The 27,631-nt window shown below is 43.9% G+C and overlaps 1 protein-coding gene across 4 annotated transcripts in view; it reads left to right on the forward strand.

The window, feature by feature from the left end:
• The window catches only part of PHACTR2 (phosphatase and actin regulator 2), a 168,574-nt gene that overhangs the window by 84,108 nt on the left and 56,835 nt on the right, over positions 1-27,631 (forward strand). For all 4 annotated transcript variants that reach the window (XM_084827766.1, XM_084827768.1, XM_084827767.1 and 1 more), the window contains exon 2: positions 16,271-16,438. In XM_084827766.1, coding sequence (XP_084683892.1) covers positions 16,271-16,438 — 168 coding nt within the window. The remainder of the gene's footprint in view (positions 1-16,270; positions 16,439-27,631) is intronic.

Below are 27,631 nucleotides of genomic sequence, written 5' to 3' on the forward strand. Positions count from 1 at the left end.
GGAATTCATGATTTTATTTTAATTATGTACCATCAGTCCTTTTAAAAAGAGAAAATGCTGAGAGATGGTGGGGGAGAAGTTGGAGGTTGGTTTCCTAAAGGGCTCTGAAAAAGTGTTGCAAAAGCAGCCTTTGCATGCCTTTTTTTAAAATGCTCTTTCTGTTACCCCATTTGCAAAGAAATAGGTGGTACACACTACAGTAATAAGCTTCACTTGATATTGTCCAGTAGAGATTCCTGTAGTTAAAAGAGGAAGCTAAAATGTATCCATAAAGCACAGGTCCAACAGTTTGCCCTTTCGTTCAACTTCCCATTTTATGGCAAGACATCCAGGGTGCTTCCAGACTAGGCTTTTATTGTTCGATCCCCCTTCCTGATTCACAGTATCTTACATGGGGTCCGGATGACATTGTGTTCCACTTGTAACCCTCCCATGTTTTTCCACTGCTTCTGGCATCTTATTTTCTTACTACAAAATTTTTTGTTAAGGACAGAATACCTGCAAAATGCCTTTGATTGGTAGTGCTAGAAGCCATAGTTCTGGAAGCACCCAAGAAGGTGGTTGTGGTCAGGTTAAAAGCAAAGCTCTTTAGCCAGGGGTGTGTCTCCATGAGCGATTTACTGTGAGTTTGCTGCATTTGGAGGTCGTTCAGGGCACATGATGTTATGGCCATCCTGCAGCCATCCCAGAGTTTTGCGCTGAAAAACTGTTTTTTCTTAAACTACTTTTAGTCTGATTATTTTCCTTAATTCAACCTGTCTGGGCTTCTGCTGCGGTGTGCACCAATCCTCCACATTTACTTTGGCATGATAGCCCTACCCAGGTGTGTTTTTCACCTGGCCATGACCTCACTGACCCCAGTCAAGGGGTGTTTTCCTAGTGTTTTCCCTGTCGGTATTTCCTAGGGATGTACGAAAATCACTTACCTTTCAGGGATTATGCTAATGGTTGGGGGGGGGGCGTTCTGTCCCCCCCCGAATTCCCCCCCCGATTTCCCCCCCCCTGGAATCCTGGCTGGCCAGCTGGCTCCGCTCCGCAGGGATTCTGCGGAGCCGCTGGCCAGCTCCGTCAGCGGCCGGACATCCAGCCGCTGGCTAGCAGGGACGCAAATGGCAGCAGCCGTAGCCGCCGCCGTTTGCGTCCCTGCAGTCAGCCGTGATAGGCTACGTAAATGTTTACGTAGCCTATCACGGCTGATTTAAAAGAGAAAAAAACACACGTGCGTACGCAAATGGCAGCGCCCATGGGCGCCGCCATTTGCGTTCCTTATTTTGGCATGTCTTAGTCTACGTAAACATTTACGTAGACTAAGACAGCGAAAATAAGGGGAACGCAAATAGCATAGATGCTACGCTATTTGCGTTCCCCTTATTTTTGCTGTCTTAGTCTACGTAAATGTTTACATTTGCATACGCGCGTGTGTGTTTTTCTTTTAAATCAGTCCCCAACGCTCTGGAACAGATCTTCAGAAGTCGTAAGGGACTGCAGAAGTAGAAGTTCTGGTGGAAGTTGATGGGATTATTTAGTAATGATGCTTCTTGTTAAAAAGGCAATAAGCAGAGAAAAAAACAAAAAGCAAAGCAGAATGAGTGCTTACCAGTCCCACATGCACACAAGGCTATCTTATAATAATGAAGGAGACCGCCCCCTTCTTTGGTGGAGAAAAGATAAAATGGTTTTGCTCACAAAGTGTTCCTGCATATAAAATGCAGGTACAGAGCATACAGTTTCAAAAAGAATTTGTTCAATCTGTTCTGTGTTCCATTACAAAGTCAGGGGTGAGAGAACAAACACATGAGCTCCCAGCAATGGTGGAAAAGAGAGAGAGAGAGAGAGCGCAGAATAAGCCACACAGTGTGGGTTGTTGTCAGAACAATTCACGGAGAACCTGACAGATGATCAGGCTCGCTGTGGGTTGTTCTCCCCACTCCTTCCCCCTGGGTCTTCCAGCCGACTCCGCCTGGTATCCCAGGGGACTTGATGGCAGAACCCATCTTGTCTACTGCCAAGTTCCACGTCTGTGCTCCGATCGCACCCCTGGTCATGGTCAGAGCCTTTTAAAATTTATTTTTCTTTTGTTTGCGCAAAATGGGGCCAAAATAATTTCTTCGCATTTTTCTGGTCGCAATGAATGTGAACAAATGGCGCCTTTTAATCCCCAATTGCCTGAGTCCCCAGCGACTGTTTTTCATAGAAAAGTGCACTCCCACTTTTTCACTCCCAATCACAGTAATTGCATCTGGTTTGACAGCTGTCAAATTAGATGCGGTTACTGCAAAAGGGAGCACAAAATGGAGTGGCGTGCACTTTTCTATGAAAAACAGTTGCTGCTGACTTTTCTTCATAGAATCATAGAATAGTAGGGTTGGAAGGGGCCTACAAGGCCATCGAGTCCAACCCCCTGCTCAAGGCAGTAATCCAAGTCAGAGCATCCCTGACAAATGGCTGTCCAGTCTCGTCTTGAAGGCCTCCAGTGTGGGAGAGCCCACCACCTCCCCAGGTAATTGGTTCCATTGTCGTATTGCTCTTACAGTCAGGAAGTTTTTCCTGATGTTCAGCCGGAATCTGGCTTCCTGTAACTTGAGCCCATTATTCCGTGTCCTGCACTCTGGGATGATCAAGAAGAGATCCTGTCCTTCTTCTCTGTGACAACCTTTCAAGTACTTGAAGAGTGCTATCATATCACCCCTCAGTCTTCTCTTCTCAAGGCTAAACATGCCCAGTTCTTACAGTCTCTCTTCATAGGGCTTTGTTTCCAGTCCCCTGAACATCTTTGTTGCCCTCCTCTGAACCCTCTCCAGTTTGTCTGCATCCTTCTTAAAGTGTGATGCCCAGAACTGGACACAGTACTCCAGATGAGGCCTAACCAGTGCTGAGTAGAGGGGAACTAGTACTTCTCGGGATTTGGAAGCGATTCTTCTATGAATGCAGCCCAAAATAGCATTTGCCTTTTTTGCAGCCACATCACATTGTTGACTCATATTCAGCTTGTGATCGACAACAATTCCAAGATCCTTCTCGCTTGTAGTGTGGTTGAGCCACGTATCGCCCATCTTGTAACTGTGCATTTGGTTTCTTTTTCCTAGGTGCAGAACTTGGCATTTGTCCCTATTAAATGTCATTCTGTTGTTTTCTGCCCAGCGCTCCAGTCTATCCAGATCACTTTGAATTTTGTTTCTGTCTTCCAAAGTATTAGCTATCCCTCCCAATTTTGTGTCATCTGCAAATTTGATCAGCATTCCCTGCACCTCCTCCTCCAAGTCATTAATAAAAATGGTGAAGAGCATTGGGCCCAGGACTGAGCCCTGCGGTACCCCACTCGTTACCTCTCCCCAGTTTGAGAAGGTCCCATTGATAAGCACTCTTGGAGTCCGATTCTGTAGCCAACTGTGGATCCACCGGATCGTTGTTTCATCTAGCCCATTTTGAGCTAGTTTGCTCATCAGGATATCATGGGGCACTTGGTCGAAAGCTTTGCTGAAGTCGAGGTATATGATGTCTACAGCATTCCCACGGTCTACAAGGGAGGTGACTTGATCAAAAGATGAGATCAGATTAGTCTGGCAGGACTTGTTTTTGACAAATCCATGTTGGCTTCGAGTAATCATGGCATTGTTGTCAAGGTGCTTCCAGATGGATTGCTTTATGATCTGCTCCAGAATTTTCCCAGGGATTGATGTCAGATTGACTGGTCTGTAGTTCCCAGGTTCCTCCTTTTTACCCTTTTTGAAGATAGGGACAACGTTAGCCCTCCTCCAGTTATCTGGCACTTCCCCCGTCCTCCATGATTTCTCAAAGAGAATAGACAGCGGTTCTGAGAGTTCTTCTGCCAGTTCCTTTATGACTGTAGGATGCAGTTCATCTGGGCCTGGAGATTTGAACTTATTCAAAGTAATGAGGTGTTCCTTGACCATATGCCTGTCGATCTCCAGCTGCAATCCTGCCCCTTCAGCCTGTACTTCGCCTTTGCCAGGGGGGTCATAGACCCTCTTTTGGGAGAAGACTGAGCCAAAGTAGGAATTGAGCACCTCTGCCTTTTCTTTATCATCTGTTATCGTTTTGCCATCCTTATTTAATAGCTGAACCACCTTTTCTTTCCTCTGCCTTTTACTATGCACGTAGCTGAAGAAAGCCTTTTTGTTGCTTTTAGCATCCCTCGCTAACCTCAGCTCGTTCTCAGCTTTAGCCTTCCTGACGCCATCCCTGCAATTCTGTGCTATCTGCCTGTACTCTTCCTTTGTTACTTGGCCTTCTTTCCACTTCCTATATGTGTCCTTTTTTGTTTTCAGGTCATCCCTAAGCTTTTTGTGAAGCCACATTGGCTTCTGTTGTCTTCCACCTTTTCTTCTTGTTGGAATTGCTTGTGATTGTGCCTTGAGAATTTCCTTTTTTAAAAGCTCCCACCCATCTTGGACTCCTTTTCTTGCTAGCTTCGCTTGCCATGGGACCTTACTGATCATTGTTCTGAGTTTATGAAAATCAGCTTTCCTAAAATCCAGGGTACGCGTTTGACTACACTCGGCTTTTGCTTCCCTTAGAACCAAGAACTCAAGTACAACATGGTCACTTTCCCCCAGAGTTCCTGTAACTGCTACTTTATCCACTAATTCATCTCTGTTGCTTAGGATCAAGTCAAGGATAGCTGATCCTCTAGTTCCTTCCTCTACTTTCTGTAGGAGGAAGTTAACCACCACACAAGTCAGGAATTTCCTGGAGGGGCCAGGTTTTGCAGAATTTGTCTCCCAACAAATATTGGGGAAATTGAAGTCCCCCATTACTACTACATCATGCTTCCTTAAAACATTGGCTATTTGCTTTTCAAAAGTTTCATCCTTGTCTTCTCCTTGATTGGGTGGCTGGTAGTAGACTCCGACCACCAGGTTCCTTTTATTCTTTGCTCCATTTATTTCAACCCAGATGCTCTCGATGGGGCTACCAAGCTCCTCCTCCTGTATTTCTGTGCAGAGATATGTATTGTTCACATACAGTGCAACCCCACCTCCCTTTCTGTTCCTTCTGTTCTTTTTGAACAAGTTATATCCTTCAATTGCTGTATTCCAGTCATGAGAGTCATCCCACCAAGTCTCAGTTATACCTATCAGGTCATAATTTCCCTCCTGTGTTAAGAGTTCAAGTTCGTTCTGTTTGTTTCCCATACTCTGGGCATTAGTATATAGACATCGAAGACCATGTGCTTCATAGTCTGGCTTTCTTCCTACATGTGTCTGAAGACTATTATTGGACGCTAACAGAGCTGTTCTCTCCATTGCAGTGCATGCGCCTACGTCCATTGTTACCCCCAACATTACATCTCCCTTCCCCGTAGGATTCAGTTTAAAGCCCTCCTGATGAAGTTCTTCATGCTGTGGCCAAACACATTCTTCCCAGCCTTTGTGAGGTGCAACCCATCCCTAGCCAACAGCCCATCTTCCAGGAAGTATAGCCCGTGGTCCCAGAATCCAAATCTCTCTCGGCACCACCTTCGTAGCCAGTCATTCACCCGGAGTATTTTTCGTTCCCTTTCTATCCCTCTTCTAACTACTGGAAGGATGGATGAGAAAACTATCTGGGCCCCAAAGTTCTTGAGTTTCCTTCCCAAAGCTTCAAAGTCTGACGTGATCTCTTCGTAGCTCCTCTTGGCGGTATCGTTTGTTCCCACATGGATGAGTAGAAAGGGATACCTGTCAGTGGGCTTTATGAGCGCAGACAACCTTTCAGTCACGTCTCTAATCTGTCCTCCCAGGAGACAACATACCTGGCGAGTCCATGGGTCTTCGCGACATACTTGGGTCTCGATCCCACGCAGCAAGGAGTCTCCCACTACTACCACTCTTCTCTTCTTCTTCTTGTAGGCCTGGGTTTCATCGCCTCTGTTTGACTGACCTTTAGCGTCTTGCTCACTCTCATGCAGGTTCCCCTGTGATTCTTCCTCTGCAGGCTGTCCTCCAGTCTCATCCGCAAGTACCTGGAATCGGTTCCACAGCTCCACAGCTTCCACTGGTGCAGAGTGGCGTCTAGTTCTTCTTCTCCTAACTGTCACCCTTTTCAAAGGAGTATCCTCTATTCCATTTTTCTTCACCTCAGCATTTCCCACTGCCTCATCTTGCTGTTGCTCTTCAAGCTTCTGGTCTGCCCTTTGCTGCTGTAGTTCCCCCATTCTGTCCAAGAACTCTTCGTGTTCTCTTATTCCCCGGAGGGTCGACAGTCGCCGCTCCAGTCCACTTACTTTTTCCTCCAGCAGCGTGATCAACTTGCACTTGTTGCAGGTGTAGGCCATGTTGTTCTCAGGCAAGAAAACAAACATTGCACACACCTTGCAGGTCACCACCACTGGAGAGTCTTGTCCTTCCATAGCCTCTTTTCCCTTTTTGTGTCTAGCTTTGTGATTGTTCAAGACTAGCCTGTGCCTGCTCCTCTACTCAGTAGAGGTTAAAAGCAGAGTCCCACTTGTGTGAAAGTGTGTGTTACAAGACAAATAAATGGAAAAAAGTTAGTTAAAATAAAAAATAAAAATAATTAAAAAAAATGTTAGGGGCCTCCCCCTTGACCTCCCCTGCCGAACTCCCCTGGCCAACTCCTGTTTGCTTCCCCTGTCCGCTCGCTCTGTTCGCTCGCTCTCTGGGAGCTTGCCTGCTTCTGTAGTCCCTGGACCAGCTGGAGCAGCTTGCTCTGCTCTGCTCTGCTAAGCTGGGAGGCGGGAAACAGACTGAAGCTTCCCGCCCAGTCAGCTGCTGGGAGTACTCAGGCCACACCCCTCCAATTCAGTTGGAGCTCTCAGAAGCACCTGGTGAGCTCACAGCCAATCAGAAGGATAAAGGGCAGCCCCCTGGGCTTCCTGCAACCCACTTACCTCTTAGCCTCTGTCTCCTTTGTCTCTTCTACCACTGCAACTCCCCTGGCCAACTCCTGTTTGCTCCCCCTGTTTGCTCCCCCTGTTCGCTCGCTCTCTGGGAGCTTGCCTGCTTCTGTAGTCCCTGGACCAGCTGGAGCAGCTTGCTCTGCTCTGCTCTGCTCTGCTCAGCTGGGAGGCGGGAAACAAATTTTTTCATAGAAAAGTGCACACCACCCCCTTTTGGGTGGACTGTGAGGAGGGTACCCCCAAGGGTCAGGGCAACCCTTTAAATCCTAGGGATCCCCCTCCTAAGTGGATAACGTTGAGCACTTTCCCCACCTATCATGCTATCAAACTAGATGGGGATTTGAAGCAGGGCACTCCCAACGTTCAGGGCAACCCTTTGGACCCTGAGGATAACCTTGTTAAGGGGTTGATCTACAGCCCATTTCTCTGCTTGTTAACTATCAAAGGCTGCCAAACCAGCCTATAAACAACCTAGTCTTTCCTGTTATCTTGTATGTTTGGCAGCTCAAACATACAAAGATCCAGGCAAGGCAAGCTTGTATATTTTTGACAGTCGGAGTTGAGCAAGAGTGCAACTCCGAAAACCTGATTTTTAAAAAGTAATTTTAAAAGGTGAGCTATTTGCACACATTCCCCAGGGCTGGAAAAAAATTCTCCCCAAAATTATTTCAGCTCGGTTTTGCTCAAGTAAAAGGATTTGTTAGTGTGGGTTTTTTTTAAAGGTTGCAACTTCAACAGGGGTCGCAATCAGAGCAGAGATGGGGGGCTTGGTGGGAGCCAGTGACAGCTCGTCCAAGATGCCATTTGAGCACTGCTGCTCTTGCTGAGTGGCTCGCTGCCCAGTGCCCAAAACCTACGATGGGTTGGCATGTCCAGGTTCAGATGACGCGTCAACCTATCGTGAGTACAGTAACCTCAAGATTATGGGTTAGGGCCATTTCTCAGGCTTTGGTGGTTTGCATTGTTCTAAATAACAATTGTTCAAAGATTCTCATCAAGGTTAAGTTTAAGCTTTTACAGATGTATTACATATATTAATACTCTGATTTTTACTATGGGTGCCAATACAAAGCCTAATGCTACCAGTGATGGGGGAGTACAATTAGAACAGTTTTTCTTAGTCATATATTAGTATCCAGAGTATTAGGTAAGTTCTGAATTTACCACATCGTAAGATTCCTAGTGTTGGTATACCAGTGAAAATCAGAGGCAGTGATTGTCAACACATTCCTTTATTGCCATGACACTGATCAGTGCCCAGACTGGAAATAAAAATGGAAGTGGGATGGTTAGACCAGACATACTATATCTGCCTGAAAAGAAGTGGGAATAAAAGTTTGCAGTTCATGTATGTGTGTATACATAGGATTCCTTCTGTCACAAGTGGTATTTGGCCACCTTTTGCCATATAGACTTGTCTATATTTATATTTATTGTTAAGAAGTAATGTGGTACTTCATCTATACCAGGGGTGGGCAACCCATTGCCCTCCAGATATTTTGGGCTACAATTCCCAAAATCCTCAACAATTGGCTCTGCTGGCTGCGCTGATGGAATTTGTAGTCCAAAACATCTGGATGGTACGAGGTTGCCTACCCTTGCACATTCCAGCCAGGCGCTAACAATGCCAATGATTTATTTTCGCTGTTATGAGAAAGAAAAACAAAAATGATATATATGAGACTATAGGAAAGCCACCTTACCACTTACTTGGCAGTTTCTGATATGGGGAGGAAAGCTGAATGGGACCGAGATGTGCTGACAGCTGATGTGGGGGAGGGGGGGAGCTTGCGTACTTGTTGCTTGGCTGTAATCCATTAAAAAAAATAAAAACCTAAATCATATAAAATTATGACTTTAAATCTCTGTAAATTAAATATTTTTTTATAATCTTGATATTTGCGGTTACAGTTTATGATGTCAATGCAGGAATGATTGTTGTGGCTGTTTTAAAGCCTCTTAAAATATAGCTGAACCTGTTTAGGATTTTCAGTGTTGGCTTTTCATTGTGATAACTCTGTGAATTTGGTAAGGAAGTTGGACAGAAGACAGCATTGAGTGTGCTTGTGGAGTGTTTCCCCTCCCCACTCCATTCCCTTTTCTTAGTGGAGAACCTGAAACATAAAATGTAAGAGCTGTATGCCGTGAATGAAATGTGATGCCTAATAAAATCTGACTGTGACTAGTTTAGCTTCTCCTGCTCTATTGCAAAGGAGCCACCACTGGTTTTGCAAAGGTTCCTGTTGTTCCTCAACAGAATACATGATTGATTTTTTTTTTAAAAAAATGTATTACAACATGATCAAATGTGTTATAAAATTTAAAACAGGCGAATTGGACAGATTATTGTCATAGCTGCTCTGTGTACTGTTGTTTTAAAATTGAGTTGTATCCAATAGTAACTTCACTCTCAACCCCCAGGAATAGTTTTTGGGGGAGTGTAGGGGGGCTTCAGTGGTTAGGAAGAATCCCCAAAAGTCTGGCAACCCATCTTGAATGAGTAGAAACACCTTCCACTTCTGCAAAGCCACCTTTGGATACAACCGATGGTTACTGATGAGTTTGACTGACAGTAGGATACTGACTAGCATGCACTGACACTTCCAGAATCATAGCAGCAGCCATCTTCGTGAGAAAATAGGATTAGGGCACAGTCCTATGCATGTTTAGACAGAAAAAAGTCCTTCAACTCTCAGCATTCCCTAGCCAGCTGGGGAGTTGTAGGACATTTTTCTGTCTAAACATGCATAGGATTGCACCTTTAGGCTATATATTATCAGTACAAATACATTAGGTCTAAAGCTATTTTGTACCTGTTCTGTGATATGTCTACTTTAAACTGAGTAAATCTAAATTATGAAAGCAGTCAACCCCCAACCAATATGTAACTGGGGTATTTGTAGGGATGGCGGAGAATTCTGCCACGGCTTTCAGTGAGAATGCACTGGCATTCAGCCCCCCGAAATCCGTGGTGGAATGGCCCCCCGCCCCCCCCCGCGGATTCCCCCCCCCCCAGGATGAAGCTTACCTGGGGCGGATGTTCCGGTGGCGGCTGCTCCGGCAGCGGCTCTGCTGGCAGCGGCAGCGGGTCTTTCGACCCGCTGCCGCAGCCACCGTTTGCGTCTGCTGTTTGCTGTGATAGGCTACATAAGTATTTACGTAGCCTATCACGGCAAGCAAAAAAAAGAACAGTGTACGCAAATGGCGGCGGCTACGGTGGCCACCATTTGCGTTCCCTATTTTTCGTCGTTTTAGCCTACATAAATATTTACATAGGCTATTACGACGAAAAAAAGGGGAATGCAAATAGCATATTGGGCGCTATTTGCGTTCCTTTTTTTGGCCGTAATAGCTTACGTAAATATCTACGTAGGCTAAAACGGGGCGGGGGGGAGGAATGCAAATAGCTCCCACTACGCTATTTGTGTTCCCCTTTTTTTTCACTGTAATAGCCTACGTAAATATTTACGTAGGCTAAAACGGCGAAAAATAGGGAACGCAAATGGCGGCCACCGTAGCCGCCACCGCCATTTGCGTACGCTGGGGTTTTTTTGCCTGCCGTCATAAGCTCCGTTAATACTTACGTAGACTATCACGGCAGCCTGGCTGGACACAAATGGCGGCTGCTACAGTGGCCGCCATTTGCGTCCGCAGCAGTCAGTCCACAGCCGGCCCTGGCCAGCTGCTCTACGGAGCTGCCACGGAGCGGAGCCGGCCGGGCAGGATTCTGGTGGGGAGGACCGGATCGCCTCCCCCCCGTCGAGGATTCCAGGGGGAGGGACGGAGCCCCTCCCCCCCGTGAATCATATCCGCGAAAAGGTACGTGACTTTTGTACATCCCTAGGTATTTGGAGCCAAATGCCATCAGTATCTATCTTGCTGTGACATCTGAATCAGGAGAGGCTGTGCAAGTCCTGGACCAGTGCCTGAACTTAGTAATGCGCTGGATGAGGGCCAATAAACTGAAACAGAATCCTGGCAAGATGGAAGCCCTGTGGGTGAGTGGTTCCTGAGTGCAGGAGATAGGCTCATTGCCCGTTCTGGATGGCGTTGTACTCCCTCTGGAAGATCAGGTTTGTAGTTTGGAGGTACTCCTAGATCCATCACTGTCCTGGAGGCCCAAGTGGCCATGGCAGCTCGAACTACAGCCTCTCCTGGACAGGGATAGCTTGTCCACAGTCGTGCAGGAGCCAGTACCCTCAAAGCTGAATTACTGCAATATGCTCTATGTGGGGCTGCCCTCAAGGCTGCTCTGGAAGCTGTAGCTAGTGCAGAATGCAGCAGCTCAGCTGTGGTCAGGAGCTACTCCTTTTCAGCATGTAACTCCTTTCCTGAGGGAACTGCATTGGCTGTCTATTTGCTGCCAGGCCAGGTTTAAGACTGTATACAAAGCCCTAAACAGCTTAGGTCCAGGCCACCTGAGAGAGTGCCTTCTCCCTTACCAACCTGCCCGGTCACTGAGGTCATTGGAGAGCATTCTCTTGGTGGTTCCACGTGGACCTTTGGCCCAATTGGAGTCCACCAGGAGAAGAACCTTCAGTGTGTGGCCCCCTTTCTTTGGAACTCCCTGCCCCTGGAGGTCAGGCAGGCACCAACACTGTGTTGTTTCTGGCGCCTCCTGAAAATAGCACGGTTCCAGGAGACATTCCTTAACTGACCAGCCATGGTTTTTATTGGAATTCTGTTTTTTACAACCATAATTGTAATATGGGATTTTAATCTTTTTTATTCTTTTACTATTTTATCTTTTATACTCACTGCTCCACAATCTGTTTTAGATATGGAGTGGGATACAAATATTGTATATAAATTCATTATTTGATCGATTAATTAATTAAATAAAATACATACTCCCTGAAGCCAGTGTCAGTTCCCTTGAGTAAGCTCTGCATAAATTTGGACTTGAAGACAAATGTGCTCTGCCACATAGCCAGTGTGTGGTTATCTGAGACACTCTTGCATAAGACAACTGTGGGCTTGATTTGAGTGAACTAATGCACCTGTTGGCAGTGATTAAACAGAGCCATTTCTAGCCTCCTATGCATTTTGAGAGGGAGATAATTAAGTATTTATAAGGATGGGGACAAATTGATTTGTGTTAAAAAAAAATCTGCTGTCTAAATCTCCTTAACTATGTTTTAAACGATATAGCTGTAATTGATATTAAAGAGTAACCAGCAGTGGGTTAGCAACAAGATTAAGTGGAATAATCAATCCAAATAATATGCTAAGCTGATGGTGACGGGGGTGAGGATCTCCCAGGAACAAATGAGAAAAGCCTCAGGTTCTGGTAAACATTGCACTCCTGTAATATCTGGGAAGTGTGTGGTGTTCTACTAGGCTAGGAGATATCAACCTTGCCATAGTGATCCCCGTGCCCCCACCATGTCCATACTACAACACTTAACGCTTTCCTATGCCTAATGACTCTTCCTATTAGTTATATTGGTCAGAGGCTGTCCCTGGTCCAAAATCTTTCCTTGTATGCAAGTGTCACTGGCTTTACATTTCCTGTGATCATCAGGTTGAGGGAGAGACCACATGATTTGTAGCTGACCACAGAGCCCAAGGCATTGAACTGATGGGGGAGAGTAGATGTCAGCAGTGGCCTGCCCAATCAAGATATATGAAAACTGAGCTAGGTAGGAGATTTCTTCTGTGCAAGCCACTCCATGTACCCTTGTAATGATAAGGCCTCACACTTGGAAAAAGACCTACAATGCTGGTTTTCACATTCTTCCTTTCGGACAAGAGCATATCTCAGTGTAGTTCCTCGTTTTTTCTCTTTATATTCTAGTTTCCATTATTAATGGCCGTTATTAGTATTATGCTGCCAGGAAAATATATATGAAAAGTATGCTGCTAATGGGATACAGTTATATAACTATACCTATTGATTCTAGATATATGTGCAGCACTCAACAGTTAATTTAGGGTGCTTTTCATACCCAAGCAGATTCTCATTAAAGATGGCAAATTAGAAACAACTTGTAGAAAGACTCTTAAAGAGGCAGAGGGCCAGTTCAGGTCTAAATCATCTATTGCATGATGCATCCAAGCAATCCCTGGGGATACATATGTGTGAAGAACATTACATGTGACCTGGGCACTCTGCAGATGCAGCTTCCATTCTGGTGCAGTTTCCATCATTCCAACAGCATCTAGTCCACAGAAGCTCATGCCATAATAAATTTGTTAGTCTTTTAATGTGTCTCATGGCTCTTCTTGTTTCTGCTGCAAGAGAGATGACACAGCTACCCTCTGGAAATCAAGATGAAACTGCATTGTATGGAGGGCCAGGGTTGTATGTAATGGGAATGTGTCCCCAGGCAAAATTGAGACATATTGTATACAGAAAAAATATATTGGCAGATGGGCAAAGGTTGCCAGGTTTCACATAGAATTTTATGGGGCTGGGGTGGGCATGTACAGAAGCGAATCACAGGGGGGAAATGAAGAAAGAGAATAATCAAGAAACAAATCCTTGTGTATTTAGTAAGTATATTGAAGATATAAAGCTGGGAATATTAACTATGTAAAATCATTTTTGAAATTTGGAAAAGCAAATGTCATTCTGGAAAAATTGAGATTGTTTTCATTAACATATTTCAGGGTAAAAAATAGTAATATTGAGGTGAGTGTGTGTGTGTGTGTGTGTGTGTGTGAACCTATAACTATCATAATCCCAAGGAAGATGAGAGATACTTCTCTACCCACTTTCTCAATATTAAGGCAAAAGTCAGGATTCATTTGCAAGTACTGCTACCTACACTTTTAATCTCTTCTCTAGCAGGAGGCCTAATTAACATTTTGCAGCATTGGCAGCCCCATCTGGAAACCACTATTCAACCACCCACATTAATACCCAAGCTTTTCCCTTTCCATTAATTAAAATGCTGTCAGAACATAGTTAGCTCATGAAAGAACTTCCTGAAGTTAACAGCTGAATAGTGAGGTGAAGAAAATGTATGGAAGCCAGTTGTGCTGATCTGCAGTTGAAGTACAGCTGCCTCTTTTTGACACTTCTGTTCACTAGAGATTAGCTGTTTTTTTTCTCTTCCAAGTAGGGAAACAAAATGGGTGAGGGAATGTTTTTTTGTTTGATATTACACTAGCAGACGTACCTGGCTTCACACTGGCTGGAATAGCCTTTAGTTTGGTACAGCGAAGCCTTCAAGCAAAGTTACACGGCTGTCAGAGTTGGACACATTGTGCCCACCCCTGTCCTGGTGCATCTCTGTAGATTTCTGGGAGAGGGGCCTGCCCACTACATTATTCGGGGGGGGGGAGTTATTCTTTGATCTGCTTTTATTCTGTTTTATTGGTTGCTGTATTCTGTTGTGGTTATAACTGTTATGGTTATTTGTTGTTTTTATTTTGTTTTTATATGTTTGTGTGAATAATTTTATTCACACGTTTGTATGCACACACTCGCGCACACCCAGAAACCTGAATGGCAGTTAAGAAATATTATGAATGAATAGTCCTAAATATGGTTAGTGGAAATAAGCCAGCTTCAAATCATGGTTCCTGAAGCTGGCTTGTTTTCACTAACCAAAGTTAAGACTAGCCATAATTTGGGGTTAAGATAAACTGTGGTTCATCTAAAATGGAAGTGGAAGCTTCTGATTTCTTCATGGCTGTGGCAGAGGGGAGGGAGCTCACAAGCCCAAGGCTCATTGTGGCTCACTGCTAAACTTGTCCATGAACTGGAATAGCATGGAGCTCTATAAACTCATTGGTGTTGCTTTTGTGAATGGGCTACCACAAAGAGGTCTTGGATATCTCCTTGCATTACTTCAGACACAAAGCTTTTCACTAGGCTTAGTTCACAGATTCAGTTGCTGTCATCAAGAGCTTGATCCATTCCACTGCTAGTGCTTTCAATAGTGAATCCCTTTAGGCCTGCGTACCCTTCCTGCTACTTATGCAGCAGTCAGGGATATCAGTTCGAGTTCTGGGATATCAGACAGGGACATCAGTTCGAGTATCCATGTTAAGACTTCATTAGGTTGGATCCATGTTAAGACAACATTGATTGGATACTGTGATGGGCTGGATGAGGACCAACCAACTGAAACTGAATCCTGGTAAAATGGATACTCTGTGGGTGAATGGTTCCCAGGTCCAGGAATTTGGTAATTTACCTGTCATGGATGGGGTTGCACTACAGGCATGTAGTCTAGGGGTGCTCTTGGGTTCGCCTCTGTCACATGAGACCCTTACTGTCAAAGAGTGCTGGTTACCACTTTAGGCTGGTACAACAGCTACAATCATTCTGGGCTGGGATAGCCTGGCCACAGTAATCCATGCATTGGCAATCTCAAGACCGTTGTAATCCAATTCATGTGCAGCTGCCCTTGAGATGGATTCGAAAGCTGCTAGTGCAGAATGCAGCAGCTAGATTGCTCAGTGGAGTTTCTTACCACGCACGTATGACTCCTGTGCTGAAAGCTCTTCACTGGCCACCAGTTAGCTCATGTTCAAGGTATTATTGCTGGTTTATAAAACCCTAAACAGCTCAGGACCATCTTGTCTGAGGGACTGCCTTCTTCCATATAGGCCGACCTGGTCTTTACGTTCTAAGGGGGAAGGCTTTCTGACCATACCAACTGAAGCTCATCTGGCCGTGGTGCGGAGGAGGGCCTTCTCAACTGTGGCGCTCACCTGATCAAACCTTCATCAAACCTGATACCCCCATACTCTGGTGATAGGATCTCTGTGGAGAGCTGAACATTGTTTGCTTAGCAATAATAATGAGAATATAGACACAGGAAGGATTGCTTTAAAATACATCTTCTTTAACAATACAACTGTTTGGGGTTTTGTTTTGTTTTTTAGTAATGAGGATGTCTGAGTCATGGTCTCTTTGGAGGGTTATAGAGAAGGGAGGAGGACACTGTACTAAAAGGAAAGGAAATACTTTTTAAAACAATGAGGTCTGGAAAGCAAATAGGTCATGCAAAGAGCCCACACATACTGATTGCCAACTCCAGAACTTATCTGGAGTTCTAAGCTTTGATTTGAAAATTAAATATGTTAGGTCTTGTTGTTAACAGAATAAACTTGAAAATTTGACAGTATCTTATCTAGAAGACTGATAGAATTGAGTTCTGTATTTCAGAGTGCTGGTTCAGCATCTGCTACTATCTTTTCTGGCTTTGAGCTAGAATATACTGCTTATGTAGTTGCGATACTTTTTTATTAAAGTTTTTTTTCTTAACTGTGCCTCAGATTTTATTTTTTAAAGTTCATTTTAGAAGTTGTTAAATGTATACTGCCAAACACTGTGGTTTGTCTCTTATTTTCTCCTACAAATTTGTATTTTGAATTTAAAAATTGGGACTTTGCTGTCCTGCAGGTTTCAGAAATGAAATGTGCTGAATTTTTTCTTTTTCTTTGTTTATATAGTTGATGGCATAGACAAGGCATCAATTTCAAACTCAGATGGGCCAACTGCTGAATCCCGAACTCCTCCTTTCAAGAGGAAGGGCAAACTTTCTACTATTGGTAAAATCTTCAAACCGTGGAAATGGCGAAAGAAGAAGACAAGTGAAAAATTTAGAGAAACATCAGCAGGTATGGCTATTGACAATTACAAAGGTTTACTTGTGAAGCCTGGAAAGTGTTACGATTTATTAGTTGGAGAAGAATTGGCCCCAAACCAAAGAACAATTAGCTGTACAATTAACTCTGCCACATATTTCTAGGACCTATCTGATGAGCCTTTTTGATGTTGGCCCCAACTATTCTTTTGATTCTTTCAAGGTGTCTCTGTATTTGGTTAAGTCCTTGAAACTTTGCCTGAAGCAGTGCTTCATAGATGCTAGTCACCAATGTGGTGACAATTAAACTGAAAATGCAGCTGCTTTCCCAACTTATATCCGGTACAGGGAGTGAGACAGGAAAAACCCAGTACAAACAAGTAAATTGTTGGCAGGTGTGAACAGCAGGAGATTCTGTACTCAGATGTAATTTGCTTATGGAGCAGCCAACAATCCCTTTTCCACTACTGTAACTCCCCCACTGTGTTGCTCATTTCACGATCTTTGACCCTGTCATGACTGGCTTAGTACCTTTTGCCCCCTTCAGAATCTGGATATGAGAAATATGTTGCACATTAAATAGCTGTCAAACACCAGTTCTGGTTTAAACAGTAGTTTGTGATGCAGTAGTGATGGCTGGCTACTTTTGAAAGCAGGATGCTGGACTGGATGGACATTTGGTCTGACACAGCAGGGGTCTTCTTATGCTCTTATCAAACTTTGGATGCACCAATAGGGGCTTCCTGAATTACGACCTTTGTGAACTACCTTAGACAATCAGTACTCAACATATGTTACTGGGAGATGGTATTCAGCCTATTCTGGACAAGATCAGGTTCACAGTTTGGGGTCTTCTGGATCCAACTCAAGAAGCTTCGGTAGTACGGAGTTCCTTTTACCAGCTTTGGCTGGTTTGCCAGCTGTAGCCTCTCTTGGTAAGGTATAGTCCAGTATAGGGCTGCTGTAAGACATTTTGCTGCCTGATTGTTGTTGTTCAGTCGTTAAGTCATGTCCGACTCTTCGTGACCCCATGGACTATAGCATGCCAGGCCTTCCTGTCCTCCGCTCTCTCCCGGAGTGTGCTCAAGTCCATATTCATTGCATCGGTGATGCTATCTAGCCATCTCATCCTCTGCCGTCCCCTTCTCCTTTTGCCTTCAATCTTTCCCAGCATCAGGGTCTTTTCCAGAGAGTTTTCTCTTCGCATTAGGTGGCCAAAATATTTCAGCTTCAGCTTCAGTATCTGTCCTTCCAATGAGCACTCAGGGTTGATTTCCTTTAGGATGGACTGATTTGACCTCCTTGCCGTCCAGGAGACTCATAAGAGTCTTCTCCAGCACCACAGTTCGAAGGCACCGATTCTACGGCACTCAGCCTTCCTTATAGTCCAGCTCTCACAGCCATAAATTACTAATGGGAAAACCATAGCTTTGATTATGCGGACCTTTGTTGGCAAGGTGATGTCTCTGCTTCTTACTATGCTGTCTAGGTTTGCCATAGCTTTCCTCCCAAGGAGCAAGCGTCTTTTAATTTCATGGCTACAGTCACCATCTGCGGTGATCTTGGAGCCCAAGAAAGTAAAATCTGTCACTGCTTCCATTTCTTCCCCTTCTATATGCCAGGAAGTGATGGGGCCAGATGCCATGATCTTAGTTTTTTTCATGTTGAGTTTCAAACCAGCTTTTGCGCTCTCCTCTTTCACCCTCAACAAGAGGCTCTTTAGATCCTCTTTGCTTTCTGCCATTAGGGTGGTATCGTCTGCGTATCTGAGGTTGTTGATAATTCTCCCGGCAATCTTAATTCCGACCTGTGATTCATCCAACCCAGCGTTTCTCATTATGTGCTCTGCATATAAGTTAAATAAGCAGGGCAACAATATGCAGCCTTGTTGTACTCCTTTCCCAATTTTGAACCAATTGGTTGTTCCATGTCTGGTTCTTACTGTTGCTTCTTGACCCCTGTACAGGTTTCTCAGGAGACAGGTAAGGTGGTCTGGTACTCCCATCTCTTTAAGAATTTGCCACAGTTTGCTGTGATCCACACAATCAAAGGCTTTAGCGTAGTCAATGAAGCAGAAAGAGACGTTTTTCTGGAATTCTCTTGCTTTCTCCATGATCCAGCGAATGTTGGCAATTTGATCTCTAGTTCCTCTGCTTCTTCAGAACCCAGCTTGTACTTCCGGTAGTTCTCAGTTCACATACTGCTGAAGCCTAGCTTGTAGGATTTTGAGCATCACCTTGCTGGCATGTGAAATGAGCGCAATGGTGCGGTAGTTTGAACACTCTTTGGCATTGCCCTTCTTTGGAACTGGAATGTAAACTGACCTTTTCCAGTCTTGTGGCCACTGTTGAGTGTTCCAAATTTGTTGACATATTGAGTGCAGCACTTTAACAGCATCATCTTTTAGGATTTTAAATAGCTCAGCTGGAATACTGTCATATCTGCTAGCTTTGTTGTTAGTAATGCTTCCGAAGGCCCATTTGACTTCACTCTCTATGATGTCCAGCTCAAGTTCAGTGACCACACTATCATGGCTATCAGGGACATTCAGATCTTTCCTGTATAGTTCTTCTGTGTATTCTTGCCACCTCTTCTTAATCTCATCTGCTTCTGTTAGGTCCCTGCCTTCTTTGTCCTTTATCATGCCCGTCTTTGCACAAAACGTTCCCTTGAGATCTCTGATTTTCTTGAAGAGATCTCTAGTCTTTCCCATTCAGTTGTTTTCCTTGATTCCTTTGCATTGTTCATTTAAGAAGGCCTTCTTGTCTCTCCTTGCTATTCTCTGGAACTCTGCATTCAGTTGTATGTATCTTCCCCTTTCTCCTTCGCTTTTCACTTCCATTCTTTCCTCAGCTACTTGTAAAGCCTGATCAGACAGCCAGTTTGCTTTCTTGCATTTCTTTTTCTTTGGGATGGATTGAGTTTCTGCCTCCTGAACAATGTTACAGACCTCTGTCCATAGTTCCTCAGGCATTCTGTCTATCAGGTCTAATCCCTTCAATCTGTTCCTCACCTCCACTGTTTATTCATAAGGGATATGATTTAGGTCATACCTGTATGGTTTAGTGGTTTTCCCTACGTTCTTCAATTTAAGCCAAAATTTTGCAACAAGAAGCTCATGATCTGAGCCACAGTCAGCTCCAGGTCTTGTTTTTACTGACTTCTCCATCTTTGGCTGCAAAGTACATAATCAATCTGATTTCAGTATTGACCATCTGATGATGTCCATCTGTAGAGTCGCCTCTTGTGCTGTTGGAAAAGAGTGTTTGCTATGATCAGCGTGTTCTCTTGACAAAACTCGATTAGCCTTTGTCCTGCTTCATTTTGTATACCAAGGCCATGCCTGCCTGTTATCCCGGTGATTTCTTGACTTCCTACTTTAGCATTCCAATCCCCTATGATGAAAAGGACATCTTTTTTTGGTGTTAGTTCTAGAAGGTGTTGTAGGTCTTCATAGAACCGATCAACCTCAGCTTCTTCGGCCTCAGTGGTTGGGGCATAGACTTGAATTACTGTGATGTTGAATGGTTTGCCTTGGATTCGTACTGAGATCATTCTATCGTTTTTGAGATTGTACCCCAGTACTGCTTTTCCCACCCTTTTGTTGACTATGAGTGCTACTCCATTTCTTTTAAGGGATTCTTGCCCACAGTAGTAGATATGATGGTCACCTGAATTAAATTCGCCCATGCCTGTCTATTTTAGTTCGCTGTTTCCCAGGATGTCGATGTTCAATCTTGCCATCTCATGTTTGACCACCTCCAGCTTACCTTGATTCATTGACCTTACATTCCGGGTTCATAAACAATATTGTTCTTTACAGCATCAGATTTTCTTTTCACCACCAGACACATCCACAGCTGAGTGTCCTTTCGGCTTTGGCCCAGCCGCTTCACTCTTTCTGGTGCTACTTGGAAATACCCTCTGCTCTTCCCCAGTAGTATATTGGACACCTTCCGACCTGAGGGTCTCATCTTCCGGCATCATTTCTTTTAGCCTTGTGATACGTTCCATGGGGTTTTCTTGGCAAGAATACTGGAGTGGGTTGCCATTTCCTTCTCCAGTGGACCACATTTTGTCAGAACTCTCTGCCATAAACTGTTCATCTTGAGTGGCCCTGGACGGCATAGCTTATGGCTTCACTGAGTTACGCAAGCCCCTTCGCCACAACAAGGCAGTGATCCATGAAGGGGTTTGCTGCGTGATGCAGAATAGCAAATGGCATCCCCTCCCCAGGTTAACATGCATTGTACCTAAGGCTGGTCTAGTTATTATGGAACCTAAGATGAAAATCCCACAAGCCCCTTTACTTGGGAGTAAAACTACAATAGTAATAGCTGCTCTTTCATAACTCCCAAAATCTGCTATCTGAGGCAGCTGCCTCACTATGCTAAAGCCACAACTGGGGCTGCCTTTGAAAATGGTTCAGAAGCTTCAACTGGTACCAACCACAACTAGCAGTATTTTGCTTGGCCCAGCCTATTTGGATCATATCTCATCAGTGTTAAAAGAGCTTCACTGGCTGCTTGCAAGCTCATTCTACTGGAGATGACTTTTATAGCCCGAAATGGCTTGGGACCCAGGTATCTGAAGAAGTGATTTCTTCCATACCATCCTGTCTACACTTTTAGATCATCAGCCAAAGCCCTTCTCTCTATTCCATCTTGGCTACAGGTGAAGTGAGTGGGTGATAGCCAGGGCGAAGGTCTTTTCAGACGTGGCTCCCCATCTATGGAAAGCATTTAGGTGCAAGGCAAAGCCCTTTTTTCTCATAGGATCTTCAATTTTAAAATCCTGATGATTTGTCTGTTTTATTCTGCTAGTTAGTCTTGTATGCAGTTTTATTGTTTTGATATTTTAATTGGCCTGTACCCCATCTCAGATTGATTGGCTGCATATTCTGCAACCTATTCATTTTTTCCATACCAATGAAAAAGAACACATCCTGTGGCCAATGTGCTGCATGTACCCAGTATCCTTATTTTTCTGCCTTTCATTCATCCCAGCCATGTGGTCTCTGCCTTTCTGATCTTCTATTCCAATCCTTTGTAAATTTCTGCCCATCACCATTTTCTCTGTTGTCAGTTACTTTACATTCCTTTTCTTGGGCCCTTCTGTCTGCTCATCCTTCTCTTTCTCTCCATGGACTAACTTCATGGTTGCCCAGAAGATACTGCTGAACTCAGGGGAGCTGCTTTTGTACTCTTCTTATTCTGTCACACTGAACTCCTGGCTCCTAATTATTTTGGCTTATGCTGGACATGGGTCATGATTCTACAAATGCTGCCATGTCCCAGCTTTCCTATCATTGTGATCAATTAGCTGTAGGAGAATGGACTTAAGGGACAGATATAGAAGGAGCACCTAGAAATGTTTTTTCAAGCTACTGCATTTTAACAAATAATATTGTATTGTAGGTCTTTTGCAGAGGAACGGTCTAATCTCCTTGCTCTGATGGTTGAAGGGGGAGACAATTTTTGCCAATTCCCTCCAGTAACCCCCCCCCCCCCGCTGCCACTATTCTAGTAGGGGTAAACCCTGTGAAGCAGATTTTCACAGTGCACAAGTGGCTGCTGGGGGAATCCATGAAAATCGCTTCCATTCCTTTCACCAGTGGGAGCATCTCATGAGTAGAACTCCACTCAAGGGATGTTCGTTTTGGTGGAAGCAAATTCAGAATCCATTCCTGTTCATCTTTAGTTTTTGATTTGGAGAGGAACTGAAATGTGAATTTCAAATGGATTTTGACAAAAAATAAAGATAATCAAGCAGTGTAGTGATAGTGACAACGGAGAATATAAAAATCCTGCATTGTGACGAGGTACATTTTATTTCTGAGTGGAATAGTAAAACCAATATAAATTACATTTTGTAGTTCATAAAATAATCCTTCCTAGATTGCAAATCATAGTAGGAACATCTCACAGTATCTGGAAATATCTCTGTAAAGTAGGCAAGTATCAATTCTTGTTCTTAACAGTTAGAGGAAATGGGAACGGCCAGTCTCTGTTTCCCCAGATGTCACCTTCAAAACGTATTTGCACAGTTCTGGTCCATCACCTTAGATCTAGATAGCAATACCTCTTCTTACAATAGCGTTTATATGTTGTGTGGTCTGAAGCCTCAGGACTCAAAAGTATAAACAGAAGGCATTCCCAAGAAAACATATGTGGAATAAAGTTTTCTGGAACTTCTGTTTGCCTTTGTAGGTTTGTTGTCCCTTAAAGGAGGGTTTGTACATAAAGTCTGATCTAGGTCCCTAATTGTCAGTGTGAATCCCTCTCACACTAAAAGGGTCTTGAACCTGTGACCTTGGAGATAAAAGGTAGGAGCCTGACACCATACACCAACTTCCCCCCATAGCGGTATAAGCATCCATTTGTGTTTAGTTATTTTAATCTGTTTTATGCTCTGGTGAGGAAGAAGATATTTGTAATGTGCTTCTAAGTGGTATTTCACAAGTAGTATCTAGGGTTGAACCTAGATGCATGTAACATTCCTTGGATGGGATCATCCCCATAGGGGGGAAGCAGCTATGGGGGCAAGGGGCAGTTTTGAGTGGGAAAACGCTTAAACATCCCCTCATCCGTTTCCTCTTCCTCTGCAGATTGCAAACTCCTGAGGCTGGTATTGATTATTAATTAGGGTTTTTTTTACAAATCAAGGGAATATGACAATCTGCATATAACATCTACTTTGGCCCTCAGCCAGAGGTCTTAACAAGATCAGCCTCGGATGGCCTTCTCTCTGTCCCATCAGCCAGGACAGCTAGACTGGTGGGGACGAGGGACAGGGCCTTTTCTGTGGTGGCCCCCACTCTGTGGAACTGCCTCCCTAGGGAACTCCGCCATGCCCCCTCTTTAATGAGCTTCCGTCATGCATTAAAAACGTGGTTGTTCAGGCAGGCATTTGGAGTGGGTTAGGGTATTTTAGAAAACGTTTTTATTGTAGAATTTTATTGTTTTAAACTGTTTTATTGTGCACTGTATATCGCCCAGAGTGGCTGGGTGACCAGCCAGATGGGCGATTAATAAATTTAATAATAATAAAAAATAATAATACATGTCTGTTGAGCACATGGGGGAGGGAGTTTATTTACGAAAGTATAGAAATACAAGCTAGTGCTATCTGATAGAAATAATGCATCCTCTTGAACTGTGGGATTGCAGAGGAACAGAAATATTTTAAGGAAAAGGATAATCCTTTAAAAAATATAATATGTTCCTTATAAAAAAAACTTATCCTTAGAAAAGTTGCATGAAGTATATAACAGTTATACACAGATTTGCACGAGTCTCCCCATTTGAAGGTTTTCAGTCTTTAACAACATATTCCATATTAGAGGTGGGCAACCTCTGGCCCATGGCCTGCATGCAGCCCTTGGCCCTCTTCAATGCCCCCCTTGCATCTCCTGTTTCTTCCTGTGTTGCAGTGAAAGACTGCCCAGACACTGAGGACTTTTTCTGCTCTAGCCCCTATGCTTTGTAGTTTCTCTCTCAGGAATAAGATTCTTGAGAAAGAAATCACAGAGTGCGATGGCTAGAGTGGTGAAAGAATTCCTTGGCTAGTCTTTCTCTCACTGCAGCGCAAGAAGAAACGGGAGGTGCTAGGGGATGAAAAAAGCCTTTTCTGCCTGGGCAGGGAGGGGCAAGGCCCCCCCTCTTTGCCCAAGCAGGGAGAGAAGAGCACTGAGCAGCACACAGGGTGGGGAATTGCGGGGGGGGGGGGCTGCTTCCTCCCTGGCAGGGCAGGACAGCCACTGCCCTCCCTGATCTGTTAAGACTTTTCCTAAGCTTAATAACAGTACAGAGGGTGAGGGGAGCCTTCATCACGACTGTGGGAGAATGGAAGGGTTAATCTTGTGAGTGTGTGTCTGGGGGGGGAGTCAGTGTGTGTGAGTGAGTGAGTGAGACATGATAGTGAGTATATGTGAGTGGGGGGGAATGTGTGCATGGGGGGCAGAGGAGGTCCTGGACCCACCTATGCAGTCCCAAGCATATTACCCCTGAGGGGTGCACCCCTCAGGAATAAAAATGTTGCCCATCCCTTTTCTTTATGAGTTGAGCTATCATCTAGTTACACTCACATCCTAGTCTACCAATTTTTCAGGAATCATGAGTGTAATTTAACAAAAATACAATCACAGCCAAGCACAAAGATATTGGTCACAGTAACTTCACATAAAATAGCAAGTTATGCCTTTAATTCAGTTCCATCAAACTTTCCCTGTAGTCATCCCCAATTTCCTCACACAAGACTTCCCCCACAGATTAAAGTGCAGACGTGAAATCTTACAGAATTTACAGAATTTTTTTGATGGTTTGTATTTAAAATGAAACAGAATGATATTCTCCAGTTATCTTATACCCAAATTCGCATTTGGTTTTATGTTTCTTATTTCAAGTTTTAATAGCACAACAGCAAATTAATGTTTCTTACAAAAATATATCTGTATCATATAAAAAATCCATCATATGAAGCACTTTGGTAAATTCTCAAGCACTAAATTTCTCCAATATTTAGTTACCTTTGCCTACATTTGTTCTTCTTTGGGTTGTATCTCTTTCATATTTTCGAATTTACAGTTATATCTTAATGAATGTAAAGTGCCTGATATTGAGATATCTTGCTTGCTGAACCTTTTATTCCTTCTGCATAGTTCATGGAGGGGTCCATACAATTAAGAAACCTGACGTTTCTGCTCTGTGCATGAGGAATTTCAGTGGATAGATGGCTGTTTTCTGTGATGAGAAGGAGAAGAGCCTAGCTCAGTACTAGGTATCTGGTGAATAGCAGTGCTGGCACTTGCCTTTTTCATTCATGAGCCCCCCTCTCCTCAAAACTTTAAAAATGTATTATTAAGAAAGAGGGATACATATGGGGAGAGGTTGGAGTCAGGAAAACTGCATTTCTCATTCCCCCTGGGATCTGCTGCTCAGAGAGACTATTTCACTTCACTTCATGTTAGCAAGCCAGACCTAAAGGAGAAGGTTTGCAAGAGCAAACCCTGCTTGATGGATACAGTTGTTGGCAACTAGAGCAGTTGAGCTTCATGGTTCCTTTGCTTCCCATAACTATGCTTGTGGTTTGCGCGCTCTCTCTTTCTGTGCCTTCAAACCTGCCTCAGAACCCAACTTTTCCATGAGACATTTGACTTAATTTCTTCATCCTAATTCCTGACTATAATAACCAAGTTCAAGTATGTGTAAATCTATATACTCACATATCCTTCTTACTCATGTCTCTTTCCCTTCGTTCATTTTTTTGTCTTCTCTATTGGCAAATGTAGACAGTAGATTCTTTGGCAGGAACCTGTCTTTTTGTTTATGAAATTCTGTGAAGTGCCATGTATGTTCATGGCAGTTGTCTAAATTATAATATGTGAGACAGTCCAGAACCGTGTAATTCAGATGTTCTGTAAAATGCAACTTCATTAATCTTAAATTAACACATCTATTCCCAATAACATTTTGCTTTTCAGAATCCATAATTAGATTGGAGTATCAGCATAATAGTACACCTCCTTTGAGCAGGGGAGAGAGGTGTAGAAAAATTCGAAGTCCTCAGAAGGTGGTGAAGCGGGTTTGATGCAGAAATAGAATATTTTAGAGCTAAATAGAGTATTTTAGAGCTAAATATTAACATGAGAACAAGGTATGCTAATCATCATCATCTGTTCATGTATCCTTATTCTGCATGAACTTGTGGTGAGGAGCCATAGCTTAGAATTCCATGGCAGAGCACATACTTTGCATGTCAATATTTCCAGGTTCACTCCACAGCATCTCCAGTTTAAAAACAGGAAACGATATTGGGTAGAAGGGTTGGGAATATTTCTGATAAAGCTTTGGAGAGCCACTGGTAGTCGAAGTAGACAGAATGAGCTAGGTGGGTCAGTAGTCTTATGTAGAATAAGACAGCTTCATCTGTTGATAGGGATTTAATTAAAATACTTTCTAACCATTATGTTCTGCAGAATTTAGATTTAGGCAGAGAGTGTTATATTAAGATCAATAAATAGTAGTATCACACAAAGGACATGAAGTGTGCATGAGTAAGTGAGCGTGACTGGAGACCATGAAGCTATGCACAGCACAGAAATACTACCTCGTGAAATATTTCCTGTAAATATTTTTGACTGAGACTACGTGTTGTTTTAATATTAAACTAGAGAATCTCAGGGACATACCCATGCACCAGATGTACAGATAGAAGACTAACAGCTCTGATCAAAAGCAAAGCTGCCAATTAACACTGGGACCTAAATTTTATTCATTCTCTCTCTCTCTCTCTCTCTCTCTCTCTCTGTGCGTGCATGCGTGCGTGTGTGCGAGAGAGAGAGAGAGAGAAAGTCATGTTGAAAAGATAATTGGGGAAGACCTTCCTGCCTCGTAACTTTAGGAAGGCTGTCTGCATAGGTATAATATAGCTATTGCAAAGTTTGACTCCGATACCAGCATTGCATCTTCTCAGTGTCATCCAGTGGAGCTTTTCCGAGTGGTTCACAGCCTGTTACATTCTGGGCCAGGGAGAGAGACTTTGGAACCCTCAGTTGCACACTGTGACGAGTTTGCACAGCACTTTGAAGATAAAGTCGCTCAGATTCATCATGAATTGGACACCACGATTAACGCAGTTCCATTGGTAGAGGCGTTCAAAGCACCATCTGGATCAGTTTTACTGGATGAGTTTCGGTTATTGAGGCCTGAGGATGCGGACAAGGTGCTTGGGCAACTCCAATCGACCACTTGTGTCCTTGACCCTTGCCCTTCATGGCTTATTACATCAAACAAGGAGGGGATGTCTGGCTGGGTCCAGGAGGTTGTAAATTCCTCCTTGAGAGAGGGAGTGGTGCCAGCCTCTTTGAAAGAGGTGGTAATCAAACCACTCCTGAAAACGCCTAACCTGGACCTGGAGGACATTAACAATTATAGGCCAGTGGCTAACATCCCCTTCCTGGGCAAGGTGCTTGAGCAGGTGGTTGCAGGACACCTCCAGGCACTCTTGAATGAAACAGATTATCTAGATCCGTTTCAGTTGGGCTTCAGGCCTGGTTTTGGAATGGAAACTGCCTTGGTCACCATGTGGCATGATCTCTGCCAGGAGAGGGACAGGGGGAGTGCAACCCTGTTGATTCTCCTGGACCTCTCAGCAGCTTTCGATACCATTGACCATGGTATCCTTCTGTTTAGGTTGTCTGGCTTGGGAGTTGGGGGCACTGCACTAC

This window comes from Heloderma suspectum, chromosome 1, assembly GCF_057233095.1.
Source record: "Heloderma suspectum isolate Gila_16-S chromosome 1, 16-S_ref, whole genome shotgun sequence".
In the NCBI taxonomy this organism is placed as follows: domain Eukaryota; kingdom Metazoa; phylum Chordata; class Lepidosauria; order Squamata; family Helodermatidae; genus Heloderma; species Heloderma suspectum.